We start from the raw sequence: 17,148 nt of genomic DNA on the forward strand, positions 1-17,148 counted from the left end.
GACAGAGACAGAGAGCTGAGAGACAGAACCCACTCCGTGAGTGGAGACAGAGGGAGGACAGAGACAGAGTTCTGAGAGACAGAATCCACTCCGTGAGTGGAGACAGAGGTAGGACAGAGACAGAGTTCTGAGAGACAGAATCCACTCCGTGAGTGGAGACCGAGGTATGACAGAGACAGAGAGCTGAGAGACAGAACCCACTCCGTGAGTGGAGACAGAGGTAGGACAGAGACAGGATTCTGAGAGACAGAATCTACTCCGTGAGTGGAGACCGAGAGAGGACAGAGACAGAGTTCTGAGAGACAGAATCCACTCCGTGTGTGGAGACAGAGAGAGGACAGAGACAGAGTTCTGAGAGACAGAATTCACTCCGTGAGTGGAGACCGAGAGAGGACAGAGACAGGATTCTGAGAGCAGAATGCACTCCGTGAGTGGAGACCGAGAGAGCAGAGAGACAGGATTCTGAGAGCAGAATGCACTCCGTGAGTGGAGACCGACAGAGGAGGAGGGGAGGGGGGCGAAGAGAAGCAGAAGAAGGCAGCGGAATGGAAGTCAGTAGTTGAGATTACATCATGGAGTTCGAGAGGCAACTGCTGGATGGGAGCATCTAAAGAATTGATAAAAAAAATATATAAGGGGGTGGGGGCTTTGCCCAGCGGTGGATTTTCCTGAACAGGTCACTCATCGACATTCGATTTTGATCCATTATTCGGAAAGTTTGAAAGTGTACTTCAGGTGTTGTGCGGGTCCTCTAAAGCAGATAACCAACCGAGTCGGTGTCTCTCTGTTTCAAATGCCCATCGTGATTGCGCTCATCTCCACTGGCAGTGCTGAGCCAGTGATAGAATTTCCACATTCCCATGAAATTGACCAATATTTTGATATATCCATAATACAGGTTTTTTGGGTTAGATCGGATAAAAATATAAATGTGCTGCTAAACCCGCCACCACCCGACACAGCCAACTAGTAAAGTTTGTCACGTAAACAGAACTTGCCAATTCCTTACTCGTACAGCACGCCGGTGTGCTGGAGAGCCAAACCACAATATTTACAATCAAACCTTACTGATTGGCTGTGTCGGGTGGTGGCGGGTTTAACGACACATTTATACATTTACGGGATCTAACCCAAAAAAAAATCTGCATTATCGATATTGGTCGCAAAAACCTACGTGTTAAACTTTTTATAAATATGCCAGGTAAGAACCACGACGCTATATAGCTCTTTTTCGGAAGTGACCTGGCCACAAATGATAGCTTAAGAAAGCGGTTTAACACGTGGGCATTTATTGCAGACAAATACTCTGAACGCACGTTGAACCTAAATGTGGAGGGAAAAAAAAACGGAGGACCCGGATCAAAATCCACGCAACCACGAGGAGCACACGCAAACTCCAAATATACAGCGGGCATCAGGGTCGGGATCGAACCCACGACCTCCTGTTTACCAGGCGACAAAGTTAACACCTCACCCCCATGGCACCCCTCCCTCGGATGAGAGGTGGTTATTCTTTTGCTTTGATACATTCAACCACTTTTATCGTGATAAATGCTCTCGATGCGTATTCCCCTTGGGTTCGGGTTCGCTTATGAAATCATGAATGGATCATAAACGTGGCAAAGGTGCAGCCCTGCAATTTATTCTTCGCGCCACTGCTGACGGAAGGGTCTCCACTGGAGGAGCTCAAAAATAATTCCTCTCGAGGGTATTCGTCCTTCTGTTCCATGCTGGCCAGATGTCTTTCAAGAGGTGGGAGTACCCACACTTTACTCAAAGAAATGTGACCTGACCATCGACTAGCTGTGGTGTACCCATGAATAGCAAAGCCACTGGCGATACTTGAGATTCATTATTTTTCTATTAAAATGTCTATGTATCTGCGGCAGATTAAATAATTCTCTTGCAAATTCAAAATGTCAACAGAAGTTAGTACACTCACCAACACCAAAGATTCCATTCGTTTCGGATTCTGCATCTCTGATTAACATGGTTGGCTACGTATGGTGTGAAAGACGTTCAACATGCATGCATATAAATTGTATTTCATAGACGGCCAGTTTAATGGACGAAGTTCATTTTGTCACTCGAGCAAACACTGTCATGCGCAGTTAACAATTTTGCCGGCACATTACCGCACAAAAGGCCACTTTCGCGAAAGAGGGATGTGGAAGGTTTAAGGTGTGGGATCTTTAAATTCGGCAAGTGGATTAGACAGGGCGACTTCGTGCCCTTGGTGCAGGACAGCCCGGAGCATCACGCTTCAGTCGCCATGCAGCTCGGAAAGCAGAATTTAGTTAGTTTCAAACTCCGCAACCCGCGTCTACAGAGGTGAGCTCTCATGAATGCAAAAATGCTCATAATTGGCATTGCCTTATTTTTAGCCATGACAAAAAAAATGTATTTAAAATGTTAACATAACTCTGGTGAAAAAAAAAATCACCTCCCACTGCGATCCACAAGGCATAATTTGTTTTCTTTGGATTCAACGTACAGGGTGCCATGGTGGCGAGATACTAATTAACTACCTTGCCTGGTATATATACAAGAGGTCGTGGGTTCGATCCAGACCCTGATACCTGTATATTTGGAATTTGCGTGTTCTCCCCGTGGTCGTGTGTTTCTTTTTCACTGAGTCCTCTGGTTTTTTCTCCACACTTAGAAACATGCGTTTAGAGTATTTGGATGCCATCCGTTTTCACATGACAAGATACTTCGTTGAGCTATCATTTGTGGCCATGTCGCTTCTGAAACAGAGCTCGGTGGGCTTTACCTGGTAAAAAAAAAAAATGTACATATATATCACGTGTTTGTGGCAGCCATTTGTGTGGAAATAATAATGATGAAAAGATGAGAGAACAAGCGTGGCCGGTTGACCAATCCATGTGTGGGTTGATAAATTCAGCAATGTGAAGGTGCGTATTTTCAATAGAAAGTGTAGTATTCACCCATAATCCTAAATACTTAAAAAGGATTTGGCTTAAAATCTCCAGAATCCCATTGAGCCTTTGTTTGATAAATAAATGATAAAATAAAATTGACGTAAATGAATGCTATGGCGAAAACCCAAACGAACATTATCTCCAATTCATTTGGCAATCCGGTACCAATGACATACGAAGCAATTCAATATCGGAATATAGGAATTTTATTGGTCTCCATTGGAGACTAGGCTCTAAGAAAAGCTGTCTCGGGTGTGGACCAATCAAATTCAAGGACAGTGCATATTATTATCAGAGTTGTCTTTTTTGTTTGCATTTTGACTGCTTGTGTTGTGGTTATTGCAAACATGGTGCCTTGAATAAAGGTGTCAGTTTTTGTGCCAGTTAAAAGGGTAAAACCTATTCCTATATCTTGTTACTGGCAAAGGAGGTCTCATGATGTAAATGCTCACCCTGAGCCCTCAATACTCTGATAGTGCGCTGTTTTTGAGCTGTACGCATTTTGGCGTCTTCTGGTCCAACACCAATGGAGACTAGGCTCTAAGAAAAGCCGTCTTGGGTGTGGACCAATCAAATTCAAGGACAGTGCATATTATTATCAGAGTTGTCTTTTTTGTTTGCATTTTGACTGCTTGTGTTGTGGTTATTGCAAACATGATGCCTTGAATAAAGGTGTCAGTTTTTGTGCCAGTTAAAAGGGTAAAACCTATTCCTATATCTTGTTACTGGCAAAGGAGGTCTCATGATGTAAATGCTCACCCTGAGCCCTCAATACTCTGATAGTGCGCTGTTTTTGAGCTGTACGCATTTTGGCGTCTTCTGGTCCAACACCAATGGAGACTAGGCTCTAAGAAAAGCCGTCTTGGGTGTGGACCAATCAAATTCAAGGACAGTGCATATTATTATCAGAGTTGTCTTTTTTGTTTGCATTTTGACTGCTTGTGTTGTGGTTATTGCAAACATGATGCCTTGAATAAAGGTGTCAGTTTTTGTACCAGTTAAAAGGGTAAAACCTATTCCTATATCTTGTTACTGGCAAAGGAGGTCTCATGATGTAAATGCTCACCCTGAGCCCTCAATACTCTGATAGTGCGCTGTTTTTGAGCTGTACGCCTTTTGGCGTCTTCTGGTCCAACACCAATGGAGACTGGCTCTAAGAAAGGCCATCTTGGGTGTGGACCAATCAAATTCAAGGACAGTGCATATTATTATCAGAGTTGTCTTTTTTGTTTGCATTTTGACTGCTTGTGTTGTGGTCATTGCAAACATGATGCCTTGAATAAAGGTGTCAGTTTTTTGGTGCCAGTTAAAAAGGGTAAAACCTATTCCTATATCTTGTTACTGGCAAAAGGAGGTCTCATAATGCAATTAAATATCGCTTTATCGCAGCCATCGCCCACCAGCAAAGCAATCAGGGGGAAGACCTGCGGCTTTCACTTGGGTCAGTGAGTGACACACTCACGTCCACCTTGGGCTTCCCATGTTTCAGGAGTCGTGTTGCAGGCGGCTCGATTGATTGGACGCAATGGCAGAGCAGCGACTTTGCCAGAGCTCTACAATGCCACACAGAACTTAAGGGAATCCACACAGTTTTGGCTTTTTTTTCCCACGAGGTGCCAGTCACAGTGCTCAGCTGCATCACAGGCGATCTTCTCATTCCGGACGTTCAGTTCAACCACCTGTCCACGTCACCCGTAAATGGAAAACAGACAGAGTATACATTGGCCAACGAGGCACTGCTGAAAGCAGCCCGTCCTGGCAGGACGGATCCCTGAGAGAAAGCTCGTCCTAGGCCTATCCTCGTGTCACAATCAATAAGCGCTCGCTCCTTTTCTGCCGACGGGCAAGCGCTTGGTTCGCAGAAGTTAGCGGCGGGGTTTCTTGTCGGTTTCTCACGGAGTTGTTGTTTTTTTATCGTCCCTTGTTGCCAGCGTTGTTCATAGCGCGGGCGTGGAACGGGCAAAATATAACGCGAGGATATATTTATTGTTTCTTTGTTTGATTGGCCGACACGTCAAGAAGTGACGGCACCTTGCTCGCGTACTTTGATGGTAAGCAACTGGACTCAATCTTCCTGGCTCGGCGGGTTGAAGCAGGCAAGTTTTGTAAATCCCTCCCCCCCCCCTCTCTGTACGCCGGTTCGTCGATCGGCGGGTTACGTGTGGTGGGCTAAAGTGAGGGGCGCTTGCAAGTCTTCACAAACACGTCTGTCCAGTGTTGAAGAGTAGGCAAAAAGCCCTCTAAGAGGTGTTCTCCGAAGCTCTGTTCATGGTGGAGGCCCATGTTCCCCCCCCCACCCCCCTACCAGCAGTGTTGTGAACAAGACATTTCGGGGCTACACCTTTACCTTGTTGGACAATGAGACCTCACCTCAGATTCCTTGTAGTAGCGCTCCGGAAGTTCATCGTACGCAATGTCCACCTTGCAAGTTTCTCTCTCCACGTTATTTGTCTCGCTGTCGAACACCTAAGGACAAAAGGGAGAGGAAATGAACACAGCGGCATTTGCTGTCCGCTTTCGGACGAGGGGTAATTGCTAAACACAGAAGTTTTGTTGAATTACCGCAATACAACGTTTGCTCCTCGAGGCTCGCCCGCACACATAAACGCGCAAGTCTCTTGCTTGCAGTGCAAGTTTCCTTGAAAGGCACTTAAAGGATGATGGCGGGCAATGACATTAATAACGTAACAATAATGCACATTGTTTATCAAGGAATGCCCCACTGAATCTGAAGAGTAATTCATGAGGGTCTTGGTTTATGAAATTTGGAATGTGGATGGCCATCACAGTACTCGGAGAAAAAACGACAAATGTTGAGGTGACAACTTAATGCACTTGCTATACTACCACCTCACAAGCCAAGCAGGTCTAACATCGAATCCGGAGCGTTTCTACACTAATCTGGCTGTCGCCTGACGAGGCTGGTTGTAATTAGCAGCGAAACGTCGTACTCGAACTGTAAATGCTGTGGGTTTACTCTCCAACACACCGGTGTTCTGAGGCACGAAATCGGCACGTTTTGTTTACGTGACAAACCTTAGTAGGTGGCTGTTGTCGGGTGGTGGCGGGTTTAACGACGCATTGATATTTACGCGATCTAACCCACAAACCTCTACCATGGATAATATTTAATAATAGGGTTTTTCCCCTTTTTTCTGGTAACAAAACTTAAACTTTTTTTAACAAGGATTCATGTCTGCATTAACCACAATACCTGCAGTCAAAATGCAAACAAAAAACATACTACGATAATATATGCATTGTCCTTGCAACTGATTGGTCCACACCAAGGGACGGCTTTCTTTTGAGCCTCGACCCAATTGGTGCACGACCAGATGACACCAAAAGGCGGGAAAAACCCTATTATTACATCTTGGTACTGGCAAAGGAGGTCTAATGATGGATAATATTGGTCGCGAAAGCCTACTAGGTGGTAAACAGGTTTGGGAGTTTCACAGCATTCGCGTGATACATCAACTCTAGCCTCCAAAGGGCTGCATCGTCAGTATGTGTTACCATGGCAAACTCATGAGCGTTCACTTTTGTGTACGAGAAAAAAACAGGTAAAGGTTCAACCCGTGAAAGTTATTTCCAAGCCACTGCTGGTGGAATGACCTCCACTAAAGGCAGCTCCAGGGATCCCCTCGACAAGGTACATTGGCCTGCTCTTCCACGCCGACCAGACATTTTGGGAGGAGGTGAAAGCGCCGACGTTTTACTCCGTGATCTGCCGATCGACCAATTGCAGTGGGCACATTTACACCTTTGGTTTGCCGGAGACAGGGGGCATCATCGGTGATTGGTTCAACTGCCATGCCAGGAGAACGAATCAAATTGCGTGACCTCTGGAGTGCGAGTACAGTGTGCTGACCATTACACCATGGCAGCGGCCCTTTGCCGCTGTGTAGCAGTCACGATATTATTTGCATATCGAAATCATTACTGGGAGCTTTGGCAAGACGTGGGCCAATGTGCACATGGTCGGATGTGTTTATCGTGATCATGGAAAAGCACAAATATGGTTGCATGCACTGAAGCTGTCATTTCGGCAATATATCACGAATTGAGCGAGTCCAAACACACGTCACATGTATATGTGACGATCTTCCGTTTAAAATAAAAAAATAACATAAATATTCCATGCACAGCCAAAGGCAACGATCCAAACGCTTGCTTTGTTTGGATGCCGTAGTTCATGGACCCCCTGATGTAATAACCTTGATAAACAAACAAAAAAAAGAGATAAAGTGCCTCTCTCTTGACACGAGCACGCGGTGACCCTCGCCTCAGTTGGTGGCCCTGAGCCAGCGGCTCACATTCCACAGTCCTCAGGCGAGAGCAGGTCTCTGTGTGACAACCGCTGCCGATTCCCCAGAAAAAAAGGGGTACTCGTGCTCTTGTCCGCAGCGGGACGATAGGCTGGATAGGGCCCCGAATGAGTCGAGCGCTATGTGCCACTGTACCACGTGGCTGGTTAGCGAATGCGCCTTTTCAGGAGAGAGACATACCTCGCTTTCTTTCTTTATGAAGGTCATTAAAGGCCCTCATGGTGGCAGGATGGTAACTACCTCCCCTGGTGTACAGGAATTCATGGATTCGATCCTGACCCTTACACATGTATATATTTGGAGTTTGAATGTTTTCTTTCCATGGTTACGTGGAGGATTTTTCTCCGGGTGCTCCAGTTTTTCCCTCCACATTTAGAATCAACGCGTGTTTAATGTATTTGGCTGCTATAAATTGTCCACGTGATGATAAGCCACTTTGTTGAGCTGTCATTTTTGGCCAGGTCGCTTCTGAAAAAGAGCTCGAGAGTTCAGTGGGGCCTTAGCCTGGTAAAATAATATTGCTTTGGGGTTTACACCTTATTAATGGGTAAATACACTCCCCCATTATCAGCCATTCTCATTCCGCTCCTGGGTGAAGGCCCCCCCCCCCCCCCCCCGCCAAAGCCATCACCGTCCCTCATGATCCTGCGACGTAACAAATCCCCCTGGCACCTGCGCGCACGAGAGCCCGACGCCTATCGCTCCGTCTACACGGAGGATGCCCTCTCAGACGCGGCCCTTTCCCTCGACTGCCACCCTGCCCATATCCTTGACCGTCGGCCAGGGTGCGCGCGCGCGATGACGCGATGTTGACGAGCGACGCGATGTTGCTCAGTACCGCAAAAGTGTCCCTCTTCCTGTCCTCTCGAAAACCCTCACGACAAAATTATCTCGCGATGCCACTACCGCCGGTCAGGTCACCGGAGATGCGACTCAACGTGCCCACAGCGGCAGCGGTGGCGGCGGCGGCAGAAGGGGCGACACTTTGCGCGCTGCCGCTAACGTACGTGGTCATTGCAGCCGTTGTTGTCCTCGTACTTGGTCTCGATGTAGATGGAGAACTTGGGCAGGAACGAGCACTGGAGGAACGGAGAGGGGAGGACGAGGGAAGTAAGAGCGCGCGGCCCATTTGTCAACTCGAACGGCACCCTGGGCGCAGGGATTGCACCAACGCAGCCCGCCGGGTGAGACTCGCCGATTTATTCCAAACTGAATCTAAACCTTGCGTGAGAAACTGACCAAATCATCGGGTCAATAATAATAACTCCTCTTTGGGGATAAGTGGCTTTGTCGGACGTGTGCGCGTGCCCGTGCCTGCGTGCACGTACGTTTTTCATTTCCCCTTCCCTTGCCGCGAGTGCCTCCACCGTCGCTTGACGCAATTCGGCGTTCCTCCCTTGCTCCTCTGCCTTCGAGCGGGAGGTGATTGTTTATTGGCTTTCGTGGGTAATATATCCAGGCTCGCTTCCTTGCCTCTTCCCATCAGGCCTTTCCACCCCCCCCCCCCCCCCCGCAGGCAGCCCCTTTCATCCCTAATGATCCTGACCATTTCGGTTACGGGAAAACGTGACAGCCACGTGCAAGACATGTTCTTACCCAGCAGGAAGTGCTGACACTCAACACAACCCACAAGTCGGTGCTTCATTTCAGCCGGAACCGTCCGGAACGCTGTTCCAGAATCTACTGTGGCCACGTCCCATCCGGCTCAGCTAATTGTGTCCTCATTGTATCCTAAATTCCTATAAACATGTTCATGTGATTCTAGGAATATAGAGTACAATAATAATATACGACGATTATAAATAGGTGCACATTGTACTCCAGTGGTAGCACCTCGTACCGATAATCCCTACTCCAAGCCAGGCATCAGCAGTGTCCAGGGAAAATATCGAGCGACAAATCAAGCCCTGCGTACAGCACAATGTTTGCGTATCCAACCGTCGCGTGTCCGCCCCGATCAATGAACCACTCGCACCCAGTGTGCAGAATGTGTGCGTGGTGTTACTGTCATAATTCTACAGTTCAAAAATCCGAATCTATCTCACATCTGCCTATACGTTGGTCCCCAGCAAAACAATACGGTTATTAGAGTCGCGAACACGGCCGAGAGGTAATGCCGCTCACTGCAGAGGTTTGCGAATCAAGTCCCCGGGTGCCCTGGTAAACACTGCGGGCGAATTGACCGTGCATTCGCGCCATCTGCTTTAGCAGTGGATGTCAAAAATCTCGTGTTCCGCTGTTCGACAAAGAGCAGGCCTCGCGTAAGCTGAGGCAATTATATTTTTTTACGGCAGATCACTTGATTGGAATAACACGTAGCAACATCGCCCCCCCCCACCCCCCCTACTGACAAGACCGATGTCCACCTGCAGGCCAATGCTGCGTGCACATCGCGCCGCACAGGGGCAGCTGTAAAGATCAGGGGGTCACCTAGGCTAAAGAAATATATAACTATACAGCTTGGCATCGGAATGTACGTTGAACTTCTTTCGCACGTGCGTAGCCAACAGTGCTAATCGGAGGTGCAATCAAGAGGTCACAAATTTGATTCGTTCACCTGGCACGGCGGTTTAACCATTAATCCGATGCCCCCCTCCCCTACCCACCCCCCCCCTGCCTCTGTCCTACCAAGTGTCAATTTAAGCACCACAATAAAAAACGAGACGTGATGTAAGGCGCTTTTATTAGTTGCTGGCGGATTTAAGCGGCCAATGAAAGCAAGCACTCATTTCCTTAACAGAGGATGGCGAATGCATTTTCCAAGGCCGCCCGTCCCAGACAGACCAAGCATATGGCCCACAATAGATGAGTTACGCCACATTCCCGCGACAGCCGCTCTCGGCAATGTTCTCGCGCGTCGCAATTAGACACGCACCGAAATTCTCCAAAAGCCCGTCATTATTATCATACAGATGGTTCGCACCATAAAATCAATTAGGGAAAATGTCAGTCGGCTTCGCCAGCGGCTTGCACCTGCATGAGAGCTTGTCAAATTGCATCCATCTCCAGAGCAGGACAAATGTTTCTTTTTGTGATTGAGCATTTTGAGTTGGTCTAAAAACAACAAATACCATCAGCTGGGCGTGGTGGTTGTTGTTGCTCTTGTTGGTGTCGTATCCTCTACTTAAACTGGAGATGCAAGAAACCCATCGAGACACTTGAAAAAACCATCCCTGCTTTTGCACCGGCGACCCTACGTTGCACCAAGAACAAGCGGCGGCGCACGCCTGTTCCGCCTTCGTGTGGCGGGCTGATGAGCAGCGCGAGCTGCGTTGATGTCGAGGCTGCTGAGTCGGTTGAGGGCTACGGGAGCGACGCTGTTAATGAATTATCTGAAAAGTCGGCGGTCAACGAGCGACGCGTCGGGCGCCGTTGGATGATGTGTGCTCCAGGTGTTGGTTTCGATAGCCGCAGTCGCAATGCAGGGGAGGAGGGGGGGGGGTGTGTGAGGGGGGCTGCCGCAAAATGCCGTGCGACGACGTTCAGATGCGGATCAAAGCAGACCGTGTCTTCTTTGGTGGGGCCATCCCAACGGGTTGCCCCGCGATGGGATTGATCGGCGACGAGGCTCTTGGTCAGAGCGTTGGCTTTGTCTCGCGTCGCTCTCCACTCCGACTCGACATTAAAGGAGGGGGTGCAGTATCGAGAGCTTTCACCTGGTCCCAGAAGTGCTTTGCAGGATGTCAGGTACTGCTTGAATTAGAAGGCTCTGATTTGCCGTCGTGATGCTGTCGAAAGCGAGCGTAGTTTGTGCTCCTCTTCTGACCTTCCGGGGGGGGGGGGGGGGGGGTGCGACGTGGGCTAGAGTAGACAGCCATTCCGTCGGCACACGCCTGTAATACAGCGCTCCGGAAGGTGGGTTGGTGGATCATGAGAAGATCATCGGCGTGTGACTTCCGTGTGCAGGCCTGCAACGTGGCCCGTAGAGAGCGGCACACCGATTCGATCGTCGGTCTGTGAGTGGATCTTTTAGTGCCATCACCTCATGCGCGCGGGTTCTATTCCGAGCTCCCTCGTGGCATCCCACATGCGAAACACTCAATGGAGAATTGGCGAAACGTCTTAAGCAGGACCCTCTGCATATAAACTCTTCAGAAGCGTTGAGATGTTGCTACGTAAACGGACTGCTTTACAGCCCTCTGTCAATCGACTGCTGGATGAATGTCTTCCCACACCGTGTCAGTCATGAGGATGTTAACTATACTTCACCATGCCGGTCAATGCTGGATAGTGATGGCAGCCCCAGCAGTGGCCAGGAATCAAACTCAAATCACCGGTGTAATGGTGCGTTGCGCTAACCACTGCTACCACCACTACCCCCCAGCAACATATATCCTCAGTTAAAAAAAAAAAACCTATATTTTTTTATAGAAATATCATGAATTAAAGATGGGGTAAAAAAACTCGCAACCCAATAAAATATAAAGAAAAATATGAATTCTGTTTAATGTCTCATCATCAATAAAGCGCATGTTTAATCCGCCAGCATATTGGTTTTCCATACCGATCGCATGCGGTTGCATTTGTGTGAGGGTGCAACCCCTGGACCGGTTTTGATCTTCTGGCTCTCAACAGCAGAGTCTGTCTTGTAAAATGCTGCTGGATTGCCAGACGTTATAAGCAAGAGCACTCCATCGTATAAAATGGGGCCCTGTTCAATACAGACATTCTCTGTAATAACTTCATTCTGTATCTATGGGACCATTTTATGGAGTATCAAACGAATTAAGGATAGGTTTCACCCTTTCTGGCAATAAAATATGCATACATGTTTTACCACAAATATGTGTGGTTAATGCAAAAGGTATCTATCTATTCGGTATTCGAAAATCTTAACACTTAAATCGTGAATTAAAGTTTTCGTGACTGCAGGAATTTATATTCTTTGGGTCTTTCGGTAAAGTCACGTAGATAGGTTCAAATTAATAAAAGTATATATGTTCAAATTAATATATACTTTTATTAATATGATATAATATCTTAACATTTTGATTTAAAGCTTTCGTGACTGCAGGGATTCATATTCTTGGTTCTATTCGGTATTCGAAAATCTTAACACTTAAATCTTGAATTAAAGTTTTCGTGACTGCAGGAATTTATATTCTTTGGGTCTTTCGGTAAAGTCACGTAGATAGGTTCAAATTAATAAAAGTATATATGTTCAAATTAATATATACTTTTATTAATATGATATAATATCTTAACATTTTGATTTAAAGCTTTCGTGACTGCAGGGATTCATATTCTTGGTTCTTTCGGCAAAACCACGCAGAAGGGAAACAACAAAACAATAAAAATACAAAACAACAAAATTCTCACGACGTTTCGACTGCAACACAAGCAATCATCATCAGAGAATTATCTTGTTGTGGTTTTCACACCTGATGATGATTGTTTGTGTTGCAGTCGAAACGTCGTGAGAATGTTGTTGTTTTGTATTTTTATTGTTTTGCTGTTTCCCTTCTGCGTGGTTTTGCCGAAAGAACCAAGAATATAATATCATAACACTTGTTTTATTGCCAGAAAGGGTAAAACCTATTTTATGTAGTTCATAGTATGTCGCTTGGGAACATTGTGTGGGCAAAAGCTTCTCCAAAGCACATCTTCTGTTTTCCGTCTCCACACGTTGGCTTTTGCAGACGAAAAACTCTCCAGCCGAACAGAACGCAGAGTTGGCCTCTGTCTAGTTGCTGCATAGGAATATCTCCATTCACGATTGCGGTGCACGGCAGTCAGTGCCCTCATTCGAGAGAGCATGGCAACACTCACAGAGGAATGCGTGCAGAGATTCCTGCCTTCACTTTGCATGAAGCATCATGGAGTCCCACAGAGGGTTCAACAATGGTGCAGGGAGGTAATATTTAAATTACATTTGTAAACATGCCGAGTTATTTTTTTGGTTATTCCATTCATAGATACATTTTTTCTTTTCCTTCATGTTATTATATTTTTTTGCATCAAATAAATTTCGCATTTCATTTGCAACCCTGAACTTGCCGTTGCCATATCGGATTTGAATGTGTGCCCTATTATAATTTTTTTTCTGGCACGTTTTAAACAAATATGCCACCTGGGATTCAATTATTTAGGATGACACCAGACAGGGTTCAGTCCAATAACAAATAATGTGAAATCTAATGGAAACCGAGGAATTAATGAAAAACAAATGTCTGTCTTGATGTTGATTCGTCCCCATCATCATCAGCAGCCATGATCAAACCACACGATGTACGAAGACCTTCCCAAGGCGTCTCTTGTGCTTCTTTAATGCAACAATATGCTTCTTCCCTGCGCTTGAGCTCATTTGAAGTTGGCTGCTTTCAGCCAATATCTCGAATTTGTATTTATTGCAGGTTTGAGGTCCGCCATTTCAGTGGTATTGTCCTGATTCATTCTGGCAGTGGTTTTAGCGCGAATGGGACAATGTTTGACCATTGAGACCCTATTGGGCCAGTTCAGTACGAGCAGAGATGTATTGGCATACATACACACACAAATACAAAGATCCCACATATGGCCTTAACAGACTGTTGGGGAAAGTGTTGTTAGTGAGCTGCCTATGAAGGCCGGCACAGCTCACAAGGGGGTGAGTGACCAACACCACGCCCGGCCGCCTTTGTCTCCCCAGTGGCGATGTTTGACACACCACACCAGGTACTCATTTGTGGCTGAGTCGACGTAGGGGAGGCCCAGGACCGGTTTAGATAAATTGTCACCGGTGTTGGCCGTGAGCGGGTTCGTAGCGCAGCGCGCTAACCACTGCACCGCCGCTCCTCACATACACACACAGACACGGGCAGACAGTCTTTTTATATATATGAATAAAGCCAGCAACAGTTAAGGAAAGAAATTTCTACACGTGAAAAGCATAAAGCAACAAGTGAGAGGACTAGCAGACTCTTTTTTTTTAACAAGCCACTTTCATTCACGTCACTTTGTGGCGTGTGCTTTTGAAGCCTGTTTACAACGGTTACAACACTCCGCGGTTATTCGATAATTTAACAGCAAAACGCTTTGGTGGATCACGTCAGAGCAAAAACAATAAAAGGCGAAGTGGGGGACGGGGGGTGGGGGGTAGCAAAAGCGACATTAAACAGATTTGACGTGAAACCAAAAAGTGAAAAATTTTTGCGCGCTGCGAGCTTTTTCACTTTTTTTTGCGCGCAAACGACGTGGCACCGGCCCCCCCCCCCGCCCCCCCCCACCCCACATCGCCAGGCTCCCATCGCCATCGGCACACAGTGTGCACGGTGATTTTTATTCCCTGGCCCGAATCGCGGGTCACACCGACCCCCACGCGGACACAGCTCACAGGTCACGCGCCATCGTCAGACGCAATAATATTTCGAAAATCCCCCTCCCCCCCCCCCAAAAAAAAACCTATTTCGCTTTAAATATTAGCGGCGTTTTAAAGTAGTTAATGGCATTGTTTTCAAAGTGTCCGTGCCTTGCCTTTGTATAATTTAGGTTAGTTTGCGCCGTGCTCTTTATGAATTGGCACCTACAATTTGTGTCAGTTAAAATGTGCCGCCTAATTCACGCTTGGCCGATCTGAATTGAAAATGCTTTTGACGATCGCCTCGAACCAAGAACCAATTTGGGCCTTGCATACTTTATAATTTTGTGGTTACGTTTCCAACTGTTTAAAACGTTCAAGTGAAAATCTCACGCTAAATCGGCGCCCTACTTGCATCATATACCAATTCATAGGCTGGTGCTTGTGTACACCTTGACCCACGTGGGGACAGCTGCCACTCAGGGTCCCCTTGGCTAGACTTGCCACGGGCCAATATAATGGCTGAGATGAGATGCGATGCAAAGCCACTCCGAGATACCAAGGCATTTAAGTGAGAGCCACTATCCATGCAGATGTTTAACTGTTATCCTTTAAGTAGGGGTTTATTTATTTTACCATTGATATTATTTTTTTCCTGCATCTGCCTTTGCCTTTCTAAGCAAGACTTGTAGTCTCAATGGGCTCCCAAATTGATGTAAATAGCTTTCCTACAGGGCTTTTAGTGACAGCGTTGACGAGCACAAACGATCATGTTCGGGTATCATATGCCTGTAAATTTGATCCACATGTAACAATATTGATCCAGTATACCAATGAGGAATTGATAAATATCCCGAAGGGGTGACCACAAACACATCTGGGGCCTGCTCCTTTGTTTACATGGCCTCTACCCTGCGGAATTCCATACCTCACCAGAAAAGGGAACTACCTGACTATCCCAAAAAAAACTGAAAACCTTACCTGTTTAGCCTGGCTTCTACGGGCAAAAATCACATTCCTGCCGCAAATTGTAAATAAATACCGATGTCGAGGTCTGCTAGCCACAAGAGGGCTTCAGGAGAGAGTTGGTGCAGGTGTTGCTATTACTCCTCCATTGCAGACAACAGTGGTTCACGATTTGGCCCTGTGGTTTACTATGTTTATGGTAAGGTTGTCAATTAACCTTATTATAATGATTATAATTGGATGGTTTCAAAGTTTTAATAATAATTTACGCACAGTGGCCTTGGTTTTAAGAAAGGCACGTTTAAAGAAATGAAGTTTGATCGATTGGTGATTGATTAATAGACGTGGCACAGTCGGAATATTTCTAAAATAATTAGTGTGAGATGACCGGGGTGGCTCAGGGTGTCAAAACGGTGAGCCGGAATAACCGAGATGATAGGACACAAATCCAGAGAGCCACCGATGACATATGACGTCAGTATGTTGAAATTCTTTCACGCTGAACGTAGCCAAACATGCTAATTGGAGGTATGGGTGAAGGACAGACAACAAATTAAACACAAAAGAGCAGTTCGAAAGAAATTAGTTTTCAATCTCGATTTTTTTAAATACATAGAGCTCCAGTGGCTTCCTAATATCGGAAGAGCATTCCAGACGGCCGCAGAAGCGCACCTGCAAGCGTGCGACGCAGTGACCTTCCTTGTTCGATGGTCAGCCAGAAGCCGCTGCTGCGAGGCTAAACAGCTGCAGCGAGTCAATCGACTATTTAGAATTCGCTCAGCACTTAATTTTAATAAGTTATATTTATCTTTCCGCCTTTATTCCACTGCCTCGAGACTGCCAGCGAGGACGAGGGCCCATCCAATGCTTGCAGGCAATTTTTATACTCCAAAAAAAGGTTTTGTGCGTTGGTAAACGCTTGTCTGTTGAACCGATGCCACGATCCACAGAATGTTAACATTTAGTACAGGTGGTTGTATAATGTGCTAAATGTTAATAATAAGAACATCTGTGGATGATGGCATTGAAGTATAAAGATCCACCATTGCGCACCTTGATTTATAATTAACAATTAAAGTCTGACGTCTGTTGGTATTTGTCCACGTCTTACAGGATATCAGCGTTAGGTTTATACAGCAAAAGTGGAAAATGTGTTTATTTTCCTTTCAAATGCTTGAGATATTACAGTTGCCCAGTCTTAATCCCTGAGGCTGGTCGGATGTAATTGTGATTTGAAATAAATCACAGCATTTTCATTTTACTCAGGAATTCAAATTACGCACGCACCCATACAAATACAACAGTGATCCGTGTTGCCAGTAGTCAGTGTTCATGCCACTGCTGCTGTGAGCAAGCTTCTTCACGTTGCATTTCTGCATGACGAGCGATCACTGTGTGGACACCCGGGTCTACCAATTGTGTCTACATGGGTGTGCGCGTATTTGAATTCCTGAGTAAAATAAAAATTGCTTAGATTTATTTGAAACCACAATTATACCCGAAGAGCCTCAGGCATTGGACTGGACAACCATTACATCAAGCATGTAAGAGGAAAATAAATGTATTTTCCAGCAAAATGTTAGTTTTCCTGTATGTTGTGTATACACTTAACGCTGAGACACAGACAAATATCACG

General features: G+C 46.2%; 1 protein-coding gene across 4 annotated transcripts in view; it reads right to left on the reverse strand.

Annotated features, from left to right (window-relative positions):
• LOC116949695 (cytoplasmic phosphatidylinositol transfer protein 1-like) overlaps positions 1–17,148 on the reverse strand; it is a 189,222-nt gene that overhangs the window by 38,767 nt on the left and 133,307 nt on the right. For all 4 annotated transcript variants that reach the window (XM_032967281.2, XM_032967282.2, XM_032967284.2 and 1 more), the window contains exons 5-6: positions 8,278–8,349; positions 5,313–5,408 (exon numbers count right to left, since the gene is read on the reverse strand). In XM_032967281.2, the coding sequence (XP_032823172.1) occupies positions 5,313–5,408; positions 8,278–8,349 (168 nt within the window). The remainder of the gene's footprint in view (positions 1–5,312; positions 5,409–8,277; positions 8,350–17,148) is intronic.

Source organism: Petromyzon marinus, chromosome 37 (assembly GCF_048934315.1).
Source record: "Petromyzon marinus isolate PM22_M1 ecotype Great Lakes invasive population chromosome 37, UKy_Petmar_22M1.pri1.0, whole genome shotgun sequence".
Taxonomy (NCBI): domain Eukaryota; kingdom Metazoa; phylum Chordata; class Hyperoartia; order Petromyzontiformes; family Petromyzontidae; genus Petromyzon; species Petromyzon marinus.